Source organism: Scomber scombrus, chromosome 21 (genome assembly GCF_963691925.1).
Source record: "Scomber scombrus chromosome 21, fScoSco1.1, whole genome shotgun sequence".
NCBI lineage: Eukaryota > Metazoa > Chordata > Actinopteri > Scombriformes > Scombridae > Scomber > Scomber scombrus.
The window spans coordinates 5,226,810-5,240,377 of record NC_084990.1 but is presented as its reverse complement, the minus strand read 5'-3'; the positions used below and the strand labels follow the sequence as shown (position 1 = coordinate 5,240,377).

Genomic DNA, 13,568 nt, shown 5'->3' with positions numbered 1-13,568 from the left:
GTGTCTCACCGCGTCTCCATTTGTGTCCAGGCGACGAGGACGGCGAGGCGGAGGAGGGCGAGGAACCCTCCATGAAGCTGCAGACCCCGCTGGCGAAAGCAGAGCGCAGCCACCTCATCGTCTGGCAGATCCTGGCCAACGATGACTGAACTCTGACCTCCGATCCCCTCCCACCTCGACCCCCACCCTAACGCCCCGATCCGCCTTCCTTCTCAAACCCGTCGCCCTGCAAGAGGAAATCAGGAGGAACGCTTCCCCTCAGCAGGCGCGAGTTTAATCAGCACTTTCTGTTTATTTTTTTTTCTATCTTCCTCAAAGCTGAACAATAAGAATGAAACAAGCCGAAGCTGCTCCGTGCAGCACCAACACACAACTGCATGTTCAATGTTTTATTACTTTTCTTTTTCCTATTTTTTTTCTCGTTTTTCATGTTTATTTTAAGGATTTTTTGAATTCCAATCAGTTATAATGCCTCGTGATCTTCTTTTAATATTATTTGACTACACAACCTTTTACTTTTTGTTTTGTTTTGTTTCATTCACATCTGAATCCTGACAATTGGAGGCTCCCTCCCAACAGTCCAGCCTCTGTCTGCTGATGCTGGACTGACAGCATAAATCAATCATTTCAAAGACAAATGATTGGTTCAGTGCAAGCCATATCACCTGTGTGTGCTCCCCTGTCACCCCGAAATAACATAACATTTGGGCAATAATGCGAAAAGGAGCCGATCCAGATCCGAAGAGGTTTGTGATGACAGATCCTGTTTCATGTTTTTTTTTTTTTTTTCATCCTTTGAAGAGAACTTGGCTTTTGATTGTATGCAAGACAAATTGAATTGATGGCCAGCTGTCTCTTGGATCAAGGTAAATGCAATACAGCTGATTAACCTATCAAGTGTGTGTATGAGCACAGACTCATGTGTTACAGTTACATTCAATTCAGAGCTGAGCATTCACTTAAAACCCCTTACTACTGTGTTGAAGGTATTTTCAGAATCCTTGAAGACTCTTCTGACTAGCTGGATGAAAAAATAGTCCAATCTTTAACCCATTTATCAAGTAGTTAGACAAAAATGTTGCATCATCTTTTTGAATTTGTACAATCTGACCTAAAATAGGAAGAAATTAGTTATATTGTTTCTTTCCAATATTTATTATTTTTATACAAAAACAACACATTCATATTTGCTTCTTTAAGTGGCTACTTGGGCTAAGAAATACAGTTCCAATTTGAAAAACTTTTTTCTTTTCCTTTTTTTTTATGCAAGTCACAAAATATTTAGTCATTTAGATGGTGATAAAAGTCTTTGAGGATTCTGTAAAGACCTTCAGAGCAGCAAAATATGACAGGTAATTATTTTTCATAAACTGTGCTGCTCAGTGCTTTGACTGCAATGTAAAAGTTAATATATGAGAGGTACAAACTGAGGCTTTAATAAAGGTAGAAGCTACCTTTTTATACCTCAGTAACACTTCCATTGACAAAGCCCTTAATTATGAAAGGAAAATGTTCCCACCACTACATCCTGTAAATCCTTTAAATTTGGTTGCAATGCTGACACATTCACAGACCCATACATCGAATCCAATAATCGTCGTGTCTCAGCCTCCACCAGCTCCAGCTAGTAGACACATCCCGAAAAAAAGTCTTGATATGAACATTGATAGCTGCCTTATAGGAATCACGGTTTGAAAGGTGAAAGGCTTTTCAAGTGTGACAAAGTATTTATATATTTTTCTTGACAGAATGTTACGTTTGCTACCAAAGGTTAAAGATTTAAAGACGGATAGTTAGCCGCGTGCTGAATCTGAAGTGAGCGTGTCTGATTTTTCTTGAACGCAGCACCTTTTTCAGCAGCGCGTTTTGCTTCCGTGTAGATAACAAGCTAGCTTTTTGTAACAGAGCTCCCGGGGTGTAGATAAGATATATTTTTTAGACTTTTGATGCTGAATATTTTGCGGGTGTGAGAGAAGAGAATGTGCCGAAGTTGTTTTAGTATCAGAGAATAAAAAGAAGCGGCCACGTTGACGGTTAAATAACCCCCCCCCCGCCACCGCCTCGTCTCCAATCCTTACCTTCACATCGAGGTCCAAACTATAACATTCACGCCGTCGTCACGTTATTCGACCTTCTCAGCAATATCCCCTCCTAATTTGAAACATCTTTAAGAAAAAAAAACCTTTTAAAATCTATTTTTATGACCTTTTTTGTTTTTGTTTTTTATGTCTTGTCTTTTAAGGCATCTAGTACACACGATATGTAATGTATGGCCTCTTTGTACCAGTAGACTGCACTGGTATGTGTGTGTTTTTGTTGTGCTCTTTGTATAACAGTATCAGACGAGGCCTGTCCTCATCAGAGAGCTGTGTGTGTGTCTTCTCTCCAAGAGAGGAGAGAAATGTTATTATTGCAGTTTAGCCATTTCAGTATTTATTTCAAATGATTTGAGCCTTTGCAATTCAGAATGTATCTTTGTACATTGAATATGAATATATATGATTATATATATGTATGAAACATGAAAACGGCTTGGGGGGTTTATTGTTGCTGTTGCAATGATATGAATTTTATTTTGTAGGGGGTGATTTTACTCAGCTATGCACTATGGAGGGAGAGGGGAGCAAGCGAGGCCTGTTTTTTTTTTTTTGTTCTTTTTCAAAGTCGAGACACTGACACACAATCAGTTTTCATCTCCACTGTAGGGGGAGTGGGGGGAGGTAAAGGAGAGTGGAGGGGGGGTCAAAGTGAACTTCATCCCACCACAGCACGATACAGGAAACTTTCTCCGGAAGTCTCGCCCTCCTCCGCAGGTCTGTGTCATCGATCTCATCTGCATAATGCTTGTCATTAACTTGGTGGGGACTCCCTCTGCTCCAAGTCAGCAGTACACACACACACACACACATTATCTTGTACTCCTACAGCGTCTCTAGCCTTACTTATTTTTAACAATCAATTAAAGCAGATTTTGTGGGCAAAGTGTGTCTGCTGGCGGTGTTGTTTTTTCCCCCTCATCAGAGGTGATTCACAGCATGTCTCTGACACTCTGTGATGCTCTTCAGAGCTGAAGCTTAGTTTGTAGACGGAGGGTAAAAACCAGCGTGATCTATGAGCCACCAGAGGTGTGTGTCACGATGAAGAATGGCCGGTTAAACCAGGCTTGCCCCAATAAACTGGTTTCTAATTAATTTTTTTTGAAGTTACCATGGTAACATATCCTCCAGGAGTTTTCAGGTTTTCACCTCAGGTTTAACCAGTGTTGCAACAATCCTCTAAATGTCACATTTATCACATTTTGAAATGGCACACAGCTTGACTACTTAAAATCTGAGCTCTTGCCTTTTCCTTCAGCTTGCCTTTTCCCTCCTGCTTTTAAATTAGGAATACACCAATCCAACTTTTTCAGTCTCACTGCTGATACCTGGTGTTTGGGTATTGGCTGATATCTGATACCAATGTTTAATCAATAAGCTGTTTGCCTCACTGTGTAGAGGAGACTGGGATCATTCTTTTTATCAGGCCTGACTTAGGTTTCCTAACTTTGTAAAACAAACTGTACCAATTAAATAGAGATATAACTTACCATATCGTTATTTATTAAAATAACGGTATCTGATACCGCATTGACCCATTGTCATTGATACCTGATCCAGCTATTTGAGTCAGTATTGGATCGTTATCTGATATCAGAATTGGTATCTGTTCATCTCTATTTTAATCTACTGCAGTTAAATGAAGCTAATAAACCACTTTGACTCCAGACTTTAGCCTCGTAGTAGCAGAATTTTCATAATTTCTTCTCTTAAAATTCCATTTAAAAAAGTCTATAAAAATAACTATGTTCATACATCATGTAGCAAAATCCAACAGATTTAACTCTTACTATTTTGTTTTCCTACTACTTAGATACTTTAGCTACCCAGCTGATGTCCTATCTGATACTTCAACGTTATATCATGTATTAAACCTTAAACCTCTTGCACATAAATTTTCAGCAAAATGAGCATTCATGATTATAATTATTTTCATAATCGATTTATCATTTAATTCCTATCACATTAGAAAACTGATTCAGATGTGTTTTGTCAGGGTAACAGTTCAAACCCCAAAAATCTGAATTTTTCTTAAACAAGCAGCACATTTCCCTAGAAACTAAATAGAATGTTTGCTTTGTTTTACTTGAAAAGCTCTTAATTATTTATCAGAAATAGTTGGTGCTTCATTTTCCTGTCATTCAACACTTCAGTTAAATCCTGGCTCAGTTTCTTAGGCTCCTGCTTTTATCTACTTCTACATTGATTTTTCTTTTGCTGGGCAGATGTCATCTCATGTTTCTGTGTCTCTTGTCAGTGTGTTTGTGTCTAAGTCACTCAGGTACAGTCATTGTCAGACCCACAATGTCACCTTGCGTTATTATGATAAAACCTGTCAGTTAATACCACTGTATGTAAACACACTCATTCCCACCCTTGTCCTCACCAACACTAGGTGGCGTGCTTGAGCTATAGTGTAATAATGTTTTTCTCAGTGACTTTATATGAAAAGGACAGGACAGAAGCACCCCTCCCCTGCCTGTGATTGGTCCACCACTGTTCTATTCGAGGCCCTGGTTTCAGCCCACTGAGCGAGGCTGAACTGGTGCTTAGAAGGCTGAGAGACAGATAGAGAGGCTTTAATCTCTTCCCGAGCTCCTAGCAGAATGCCTGACTGTCATGGATCACAGTAATGATAGTTTAATAGGAGGGTTAGTAATAGATACAGTCCTGTAGACTGTAGTAGCCTGGTGACTGTGCTACAAATCTGTGTCCTGTTAGTAACTTTCTACCTTTTTAAATGACAGTTTATCAAAAGCTGGCCAGTTCACACACCAGGTTTTTGCTTAGTTATTGTCCTGCTGTTAAAGATTTTCACATGTCAACAATGTTTAAAGTACTTTTTTCTCTCTTTCTAACCTCTCTGGTCTTAAACTGTCTAAAAAGACAAAAGAAAACCATCAAACACCTGTAAACTGTTGAACATGGAAGATTCTTGACCCTGAAAATATGAATAATCTTAAATAGTTGTATATTTTGGGAAATATGTGTTCTCTTTCTTGCCAAGAGATTAAAAAAAAAAAAAAAAAAAATCAATACCACTCATGTCTGTACGCTAAATATGAATCCAAAGTCAGCAGGCAATTAGCTTAGCCTAGCATAAAGGCCGGACAGAGGGGGAAACAAATTTAGCTAACGGTGTCAATTTTACAACGCAAACAAAAATGTCAAAATGAGTTATGAGCTTCTCGGTCAGGCGCACTTAGTTTATTAAGAAATAGCAGCATGTAGGTTAACTCTATTGCCGCTCGCTCTATGTTTTTAAACTTCAGACAGTGCCAAGCTAGTTTCCTGCTGAGTCTTTATGCTATGCTAAGCTAAGCCTGCTGATTGTAGCTTCATATTTAGAATACAGACATAAGTGTGGTATCTTGTACTTCTGTCAAAAAAGGCACACATTTTGCCCAAAATGTCAAATTATTCCTTTAACTTAAAGTCCACTTATTAGCTTCTTCTGGATATTTCATCAATATCTCATAGTCTTCATTAGTTGCTGGAGTTAACACTGTTGAGCAAACACTTAAAAAGAAATAACACTCTTCCTCTTACAAATGAAAAGATGGACTCATGAGTAGTGAAACATGCCCTGCTCGCACAGTGTGGTATGACTAGAAGCTAATGGTGGGTAATGTTAGCAAAACGGCAGATATATCTGTTCTGTGCGATTAGTTTGCTGATTTTATTACTAATCTGCTAGCTTGTGCTTCTTTTACATTAGGTTTAGCACATCACAGATTCATATTTTAATAAATATTTTACATTTAATTATTGTGATGAAACTTAGCAGTTGCACAACGATGGAAATGCTATCAAACTGACTGTAATGTCAGCAGCAATAAAGTTTGCTAACATTAGTGAACATTAGCCATCATATTATGTTACTGGTCATGCCAAACCAAGAATGAACTGGACTGAGCCAAGCTGTGTTTTATAGCACTGCTTTTAACTTACCAACATTAATCAGGTTTCCATTCAAGTATATCACAAATTGTAAATTCAAATTTATGCATGTTTCCATCCACTACTGTTATGCAAATATAAGTAGTTGGTTCCTTGAGATAAGCAGTAGGTGGCGCTAAATCTCCAGTCAGGTGCTGAATACCACTGCAGAAGAAGTGGGCACGACAAGAAGACGTAAGTAAACAAGCGCCAGTCAAACCTCAAACCGAGAAAATGAATGTAGGTGTTTCAAGTAGTCATTTCAGAAGTGTTACTCCCTTCATCACTGCCATTATTTTCTGTCTATTCAGTGGAGCAGAAACATAAATCAACATGTTTACTGTTTATCAATACACCAACTTTTCAACCTCCTACTAGTGTAAAAACTTCTTGCGATATTTCAAGATTTTATTTGAATTTTCAGTGTTTCCACTTAAGTTTTTTTCTGCACAAATTGAGAATGCACATAAAACAGGTGGATGGAAACACACCTATAGCCTCATTTGTATGAACAGGTTTTCTATTGTGGTATTTATTGCTGTACTCACCTGTTTGCTTGGAGTAAAAACACCATTATTTTGGACTGGGGGCCCACAGTTTAAAATTTAGTTCAACTGAGGACACCAAGACAATGTCCTCTGAGCATTTCTTTTCATTGGATACTCCATAGACTACTATTGTTACATACCGTTATACCACTCTATTCCATTGTGAAACATTTACACCAGCCTTGTGAAAACGAGCCCACGCTAACTGTACTGTTTAATAATCTACTCCACAGTTATGTAAGGTAGCCAGATGGTGACTCTGGGGTTGTATGGAGGGTGGGGGGTTATTCAGGTCCCACTACGGTAACCTCTTGGTCTTTTGTTGGTAACTGCTGTTCAGGATGCTCCAGGTCAACTGACCTACTAATCCCACTGCAAATGTTTGTTTACAGTAACACAGAGCTGCTTCGAGGTCAAATCCTGCAAAGAACATGCTGTAAAATGAAGCTTATTGTGTGTGTGTGTGTGTGTGTGTGGTCTTGTGTTTTTCATCGAAGGTCACACATGGGTGTAATGAGGTGGGTGCTGACTTCGCTGAACGCCACGTTTTCACCACAAGAAGGCAAACACGCTAGGTTGAAATTCACCTTCTCCTGCAGACACATTTGCTGTTGTGCGTCTATTCAGAATGAATCATGAGTAATGCACAAATACACACACACACACACACACACTCCTGTAGAGACACCTTTAAGTGACTTTGAGTGCGTATGTGTGTGTTTGTTTATGTGGCCCGTTGCCTGTGTTGCGTGTCACAGCCCTCGTCTGCTCTGTCATCTCAGCTGGCTCGACACAGTCTTCCCTGGTGCAGGATATAAACACAGCTGGAGTCCCCTCAGATTCATACACACACACACACACACACACACACACACACACACACACACACACACACACACATCAACAACATCTAATTCTGTACTCTCATCATTTCTCAACCTTCTTCTTGTCATTCCTCTTGCTTTTCTTCTCTATATGATCACAATCATCTCTGTAACCCAAGAGTTTCCTGTGTCTGTGTGTGTTTGTGTGTGTGTTTGTGTGACTCTTAGATCATTTAGACCAAAGCTGACAGTGTACGTGAAGCAATCAAGAGTAATAAAACTCCAGCTTCAGCACACACTTCTCCTGTATTAACCTCCAATATTAAACAAATGGATTATTTTTTTAAAAGTGATGTGTGAGTGCATTTCTCCCACTCTCCATTCCCACTCACCCTGACACTTTGATCTGCTGTGTCAGGGCCTACACACATACATACACTCACATTCTTTAAAGTTGCATATGAACACACACACACTGATTATGCATGCTCATTTCTCTTTCACCAGCCAAGAGCCCCGAGGCAAAGACAAAGGAGAGAATCTCTCGAGCGCTTTGTGTTTCATTTTTCACATCTGTTTTTTTCCCTCCTTTCCTGCCGAGGTGTCGTTGCAGCATTTCATCGGGTCAACGGCTTTGAACTTTGTTGGATTTCTTTATTGGGAGCGGTCAGGTTTGCCATATTAGACCATGCTGTATGATAGTGGCGACAGATTGAGGTAAGTCCAAAAAAAAAAACCAGCAACTGCATTCTACAGACACAAAAACAACATCTGTATCTTTCATTCAGATGTGAAACCCGCTTTAAATATTGAATCCCTGTTAACATTGGGACACTTTGGTAATATAATCTCTACTATATTGCAATGAATGAATGAATAACATATATGTGGCAAATGTATATTGTATTCTGTTTTGCCAGCATCCTTATAGCTGCTGAGCATGTAAGTCTAGAGTTGTAAATGTTAATAAGTTGTCAATAAATGGATTTTTAGGTTTGGAAGCCCTGCGGCTCTTTTCCACAAAGTGGGGGAATGTGGATGAACTGTGCAGCAGAGGATGAATTAAAGAGCGGGATAAAAAGACAAAGGAAAGGTAACCAAAGGGATTTTTTTATTTAATAAATTAACCAAAAAAGTAACTTAAAAACAAAGCTGCACAGGATGAAGAAAAGGTGAAAAAGTAGTTGTTCAGAGTGTATAATTCTGATAATATGCCCCAAAAAAAGAGATAGAGAGAAAGAAGCAAAAACTATAAGAGAAGAATAAGGAAGGGTATTATTAATCCCATTAGAAGAGATGAAAGAGACAATTAAATCAGAATTATACCTTGTAACCGCTATTTTAAAGAATGAGGTATCCCACTAAACGTTATAATTATGTCTCAACGTCTCATCTGTGTGTTTAATAGAACATGCTGTATCTTCTGTCATGTTGAAACTGGCACTGCTGGTGCTGCTGGTGGTTTTAATCGTGTCTGATTAGACCAGAGCTCAGCTTTAATTAAGGTGGGGCCACGCTGGGAATCACACGAGGTCACCAAAAGCCCCGGAGATGTCAATCAAGCAGGTGTGGACAGGACCATACTGTCCCGTTATGGACGCTAATCACACACATTAAGCAAACAAAGGAAATGTGTTGGTAGTGTGTGGGGTCATTATCTCCAGTTTAGTCTCAGTTTCACATGAAATTTGAATGATGAAGTTATTGTGTGCGTCTCCCATCTCAGCCATGAGACCTTGTAGCTCCTTCAGTGTCTTTACATTACATTGTTTAACTGGTCTATTCTGTAAGTTACATACCTTATATACCTTGTAAATGTGCTTCTATCCTTCTTCTATCCCTCTTTCAATTGGTTCTTGTTGCAGCTTTGTTTGTAATGTTACTTTAGCTTCATACTGTTGGCTAGCTTAAGGTGTATTTAACCTATCTACAAGTTTGACTCAAGACTACATTAGCCGCTACTAGCATAACACAACCAAGGCGATTAGGTTGCATTGTGGGTAAAGTAGGCACCACATTTGACATGGAAGAAGAAAGTTTGGGACAGAAAAGACTGATTCAGCTGCATCGATTTTGATCCTTTTTTGAAAAGACAATGATAAAGGAGTTGGAATGCTAAATCTGTGCAGTATTCTTCTAAATACAAAGCTGGAACCTGGATGTAATTAGCTTAGCTTAGCATAAAGACTGAAAGCAGGGGGAAACAGCTAGTCTCACCCTGTCTTAAGTACAAAAATACCTACCAAAACCTTTAATGTTTACTAATCAACACATACTTCATTTGTTTAAAACTGTACTTAAACAGAAATATCGATTTGTCATTTTAGGCTGAGTTACATGCCGGAACTACTTCTTGTTAAATAACAGCTAGACAGCTTCCTGATTCTCGTCGTCACAGTGAGGTTGCCAGGTTTGGTTGCCAGGTTTGGTACCATGTACAAAGACTAGAAAAGGGCAACTGTGGCTCAGGAGGTAGAGCGGTGGTCCACCAATTGAATTCCCAGTTCACAAGTCAGTGTGAACTGGGAATCTTGGGCAAGATACTGAACCCCAAATTGCTCCTGATGCCTGTGCCAACAGTGTATGAATATGTGTGTGAATGGGTGAATGTGACATATAGTGTATAAAGCGCTTTCAGTGGTCATAAACACTAGAAAAGTACTATTTAAGTACAATCCATTTAGCATTTAAAAACCCAACCTGAGCTCACTGACTCACTGTCTTGCAGCTCTAGCACACTTCCCAGCAGCACTGGGTGGATGGATTGACTGTTGTTCATAATCACATTATGTTAGAACTAAACTAAGTCAATTCAATTCAGACAATAAGACAGTGTGCAGGCTCTCCAGCTGCAAGATATATTGACAGAAATCTAATATGGAGAATTCATACAACTAATATGAAAATGCTTTGGCAAGTCATATGGGATACTAATTCAAATTATAACAATACTATGCACTGCAGAGAGGAAAGATATACCAACTCTCACTTCACATAGTGGGTAAGTTGGCCAAACTCTTGAGAAAGTCCTCCGAGTGTACTTGTTTGGAGGACACTTTTTGGGTGGAACAGACTACTAAGTGGCCTCCCAATCCCCCCTGCTGCCTACAGAGAGGAGGTGTCTACCCCCTCCCTGTCTTTCGGCTCCCCTGACTGGTGCTATGAACACTGTCAGGATGAATGAGCCTTAGCATTTTGCTCCCTTCTCTGCTCTCGCAGTTACTCGTCTGTCAGCCCGTCTGCCCGTCTGCCTCGCTCCTCATCATCCTCATCTGCCCCCCCCCCATCCACTCTTTTCTCTTCCTTGAGAATCTGAACATATACGTACTTAACTTACTGAGATAAAAAGATGATATCATATCACTTCTGCTTTAACGTCATGTGAACTTCGAAATGAGATGAACAGACATGGAGAGAAAAAAAGGTGAGAAGGGGAAAGTGAAAGAGATGTATTTTGAGAAGCAGAGACCTAAGGGTGAGATGAGTCACCCCCGCCCTCCCAAACACGCTGGACTCAATGGGGTCTAACACAGCCCAAAGACACACACAAACACACACATATTCATACAGTCTCTCCCACGCACTGTGTTTGCTCTATTGCTCCGCTCCACACTCCAACTTTCATCCGTGCGCAGGTGCTCGCTCTCCAACACACAAGAGTAGCACTCAACATATAAACCGCACCATGTGCTGTGGTGGTGCCCCCCCTCCACCCCCCCGAGTGCTTATTCACAGTGTGGTCAAATGTAATCTAATGATGCGCCACATGACCATGAAGCACAAAATATTACATCTGTCCAAGTTCTTTTGATTAGCGAAAAATGAGCCTGTCCCACTCTTGCTTTCATTGGCAGCCACATTAAAGCGTGAATATCATTCTATTGAGTCTAATCCTTGGGGAGAAAATGTTTTAGCTGGAAGTTATGTAACACACACAGCGGGCACAATCTTCCCTCTATGTTCCTATAAAACTCCACCACAGACAGTGGCATCAAATCACATGCAGTGCTGTACGTCTTCGTGAGGAGTCAGAGCCGTCGAGGTGAGGCGAGAGATGTTCTGAACACTGCCAGACCTCAGGCTGACTGCGATTCAGCACAGAGTCACTAATGCATCCACTCATTTGAACTCTGGCGTACCTCCTCCATGGCAGCGGATGCCGTCACCATGGTGAGCTGTTCTCTGACCCGTCCTGCGGCGCCGTACGCTGTCACAGATATACACAGCGGAGGCAGCAGACTGGTCGGAGGCAGCGCAGCGACCCGAGAGCGATGCCCTTCACAATCGCCATCAGACACCTGGCTTTGAAGCTGTTATGGTTCAGTGTGAAAAGAAAAAAGAAAAAAAAAGGAAAAGTTGCACACTGCTTCCTATTTTGTTTGGTATTCAGTGCCTTCAAGGCCCTCTCTGAAGAGAGTGTGTGGTTTTTTATGGCGTTTACCTTCACACTAGGGGGTGGCTGCCGCCTGCAGGGAGCACTGCTGTGTTGGAAGTTGGGATGGAAGAGAAGAAAACGAGCTCTGTCTTTACTTCAGCCCTGCAGTGGCAGCAGAGCCTGGAGACACACTCCTCCCAGCCAAATACTGTGTGTGTATGTGTGTGTACCTGGCCTTCGTGTCTGGCCCTTTGCCCTCCACCCTCCTCCCCTACTGCTTCCACTTCCTGTGTCCTTGTTGAGTCTCTTTTAGTAGGTCAGAGATATATTTGATCAATTGGTCAGAGGATATATAGATCAATCATAGAGCCTCAGGAATTGAGCAATTACTAAACCCCTCCCCTGAGTGTCCAATCATCACTTGGCAACCGTAACCAGGCACACCAGGCCTGTCAAGGGTTGGATTTCTCCACAAGTCCAAGTTGAGCACACAAGGCTGTAGTAAGACGTTTTATAAGTGTGGATGGAGGTTAGCTTTAACACTTGCTCTAATGTGTTGATTAGCATGTCTTTAGCATGCTAACGATCTTCCTAGCTACAGTAGTAACATTACATATTACACACTCATTAACTAACTCAATAAGTTTATGTGGTTACAACATGAAAAAAAAACTTTCTCCACTGTGTGAAAGCTGCTTCTGAATGCTAGCAGAGTTTTTGCTATAACCTCAACAGCTCTATACTGCTCTTTGGGGAAGTTTACTTTAGCAGCCCCCGCTACCATAAGCCAAGTTAGCATTATCTTTGTAAAGCACATTTAGTCCTTTTCCTGAAATTCTTGTTATGTTAAAAGCGGAAAAAATGAAAGGGAATGTTTGTTAAGCAGCTAAACCATGTTATATTAGACCAATATTAAAGTCTGGTCTCACATTTCTCCTTTTACTTACACTAATAATAGGATTACCTAGCAAAAAACAATGCTACAAGAACAATGCTGCCTTCTACATGCTTTATCAAGAATGGTGATTTTCTGCCAAGCTTTAAAGCTTGTGTTTAAGCACAATATCATGTATGTGAGATTAACTGGCTTTTCCTTTTAAAACAAGTCAGCTGCAAACAAACAAACAACCTCATGAGCTAGCTTAATGAATTATCTCGCTACGGCTAATAATATCTGCCTGTGACGGTAGTCGTTTCAGTCGGAAAAATTGACAGCTGCAAACAAGAAATGAGAAGTTGTTTTTGTTTATTTCTTTGTGTTTCAGAAATTAGTAATAATTCTGAGTTTATGTGACACTGTATACAGTCACCGACCACTTCATCTAATTTAATCCAATACAACAGCTCTGCTTTAAATTCTACTTTTTTGAAGTTTATACATTTTCAGTTTTTGTTAACATTGTCAAAAAAGTGATAATTCTACTTTATTCTTATGATGAGGTCATATTAAATGGTTGTGGCGTACTGAAGTGTATTATATTGAACGATGTTCCTAATGTTTTGCCCTCTCATATATGTTACTGAAGTGGACGAAATATCGGGAACACCAGTCAATATAATGCACCCTAGTTTTGTATTGGATTGCACAGGTGTACCTAATAAAGAGGCCAGTGAGTGTATCTATGTACAGTATCACATCCATCTCATCTCCATGAATGTGAACTGTAATGGGTTAAATTTACTCTGCATGTGTCACAGACCTGTTTGCTTTGTCTAATACAAATTCTGCCACTTATCAAATGAGCTCTGCAAGTAATGAGCCCTGTAAGATCAGGATTATTGTAAC

At 40.2% G+C, this 13,568-nt stretch overlaps 1 protein-coding gene across 1 annotated transcript in view; it reads left to right on the top strand.

The window, feature by feature from the left end:
• Positions 1 to 2,985, top strand: part of LOC134003002 (C-Jun-amino-terminal kinase-interacting protein 4-like) — a 41,393-nt gene extending 38,408 nt beyond the window's left edge. Inside the window, exon 29 of the mRNA XM_062442083.1 lies at positions 31 to 2,985. Coding sequence (XP_062298067.1) covers positions 31 to 149 — 119 coding nt within the window. The 3' untranslated portion in view covers positions 150 to 2,985. The remainder of the gene's footprint in view (positions 1 to 30) is intronic.
• Positions 2,986 to 13,568: the final 10,583 nt, after the last annotated feature.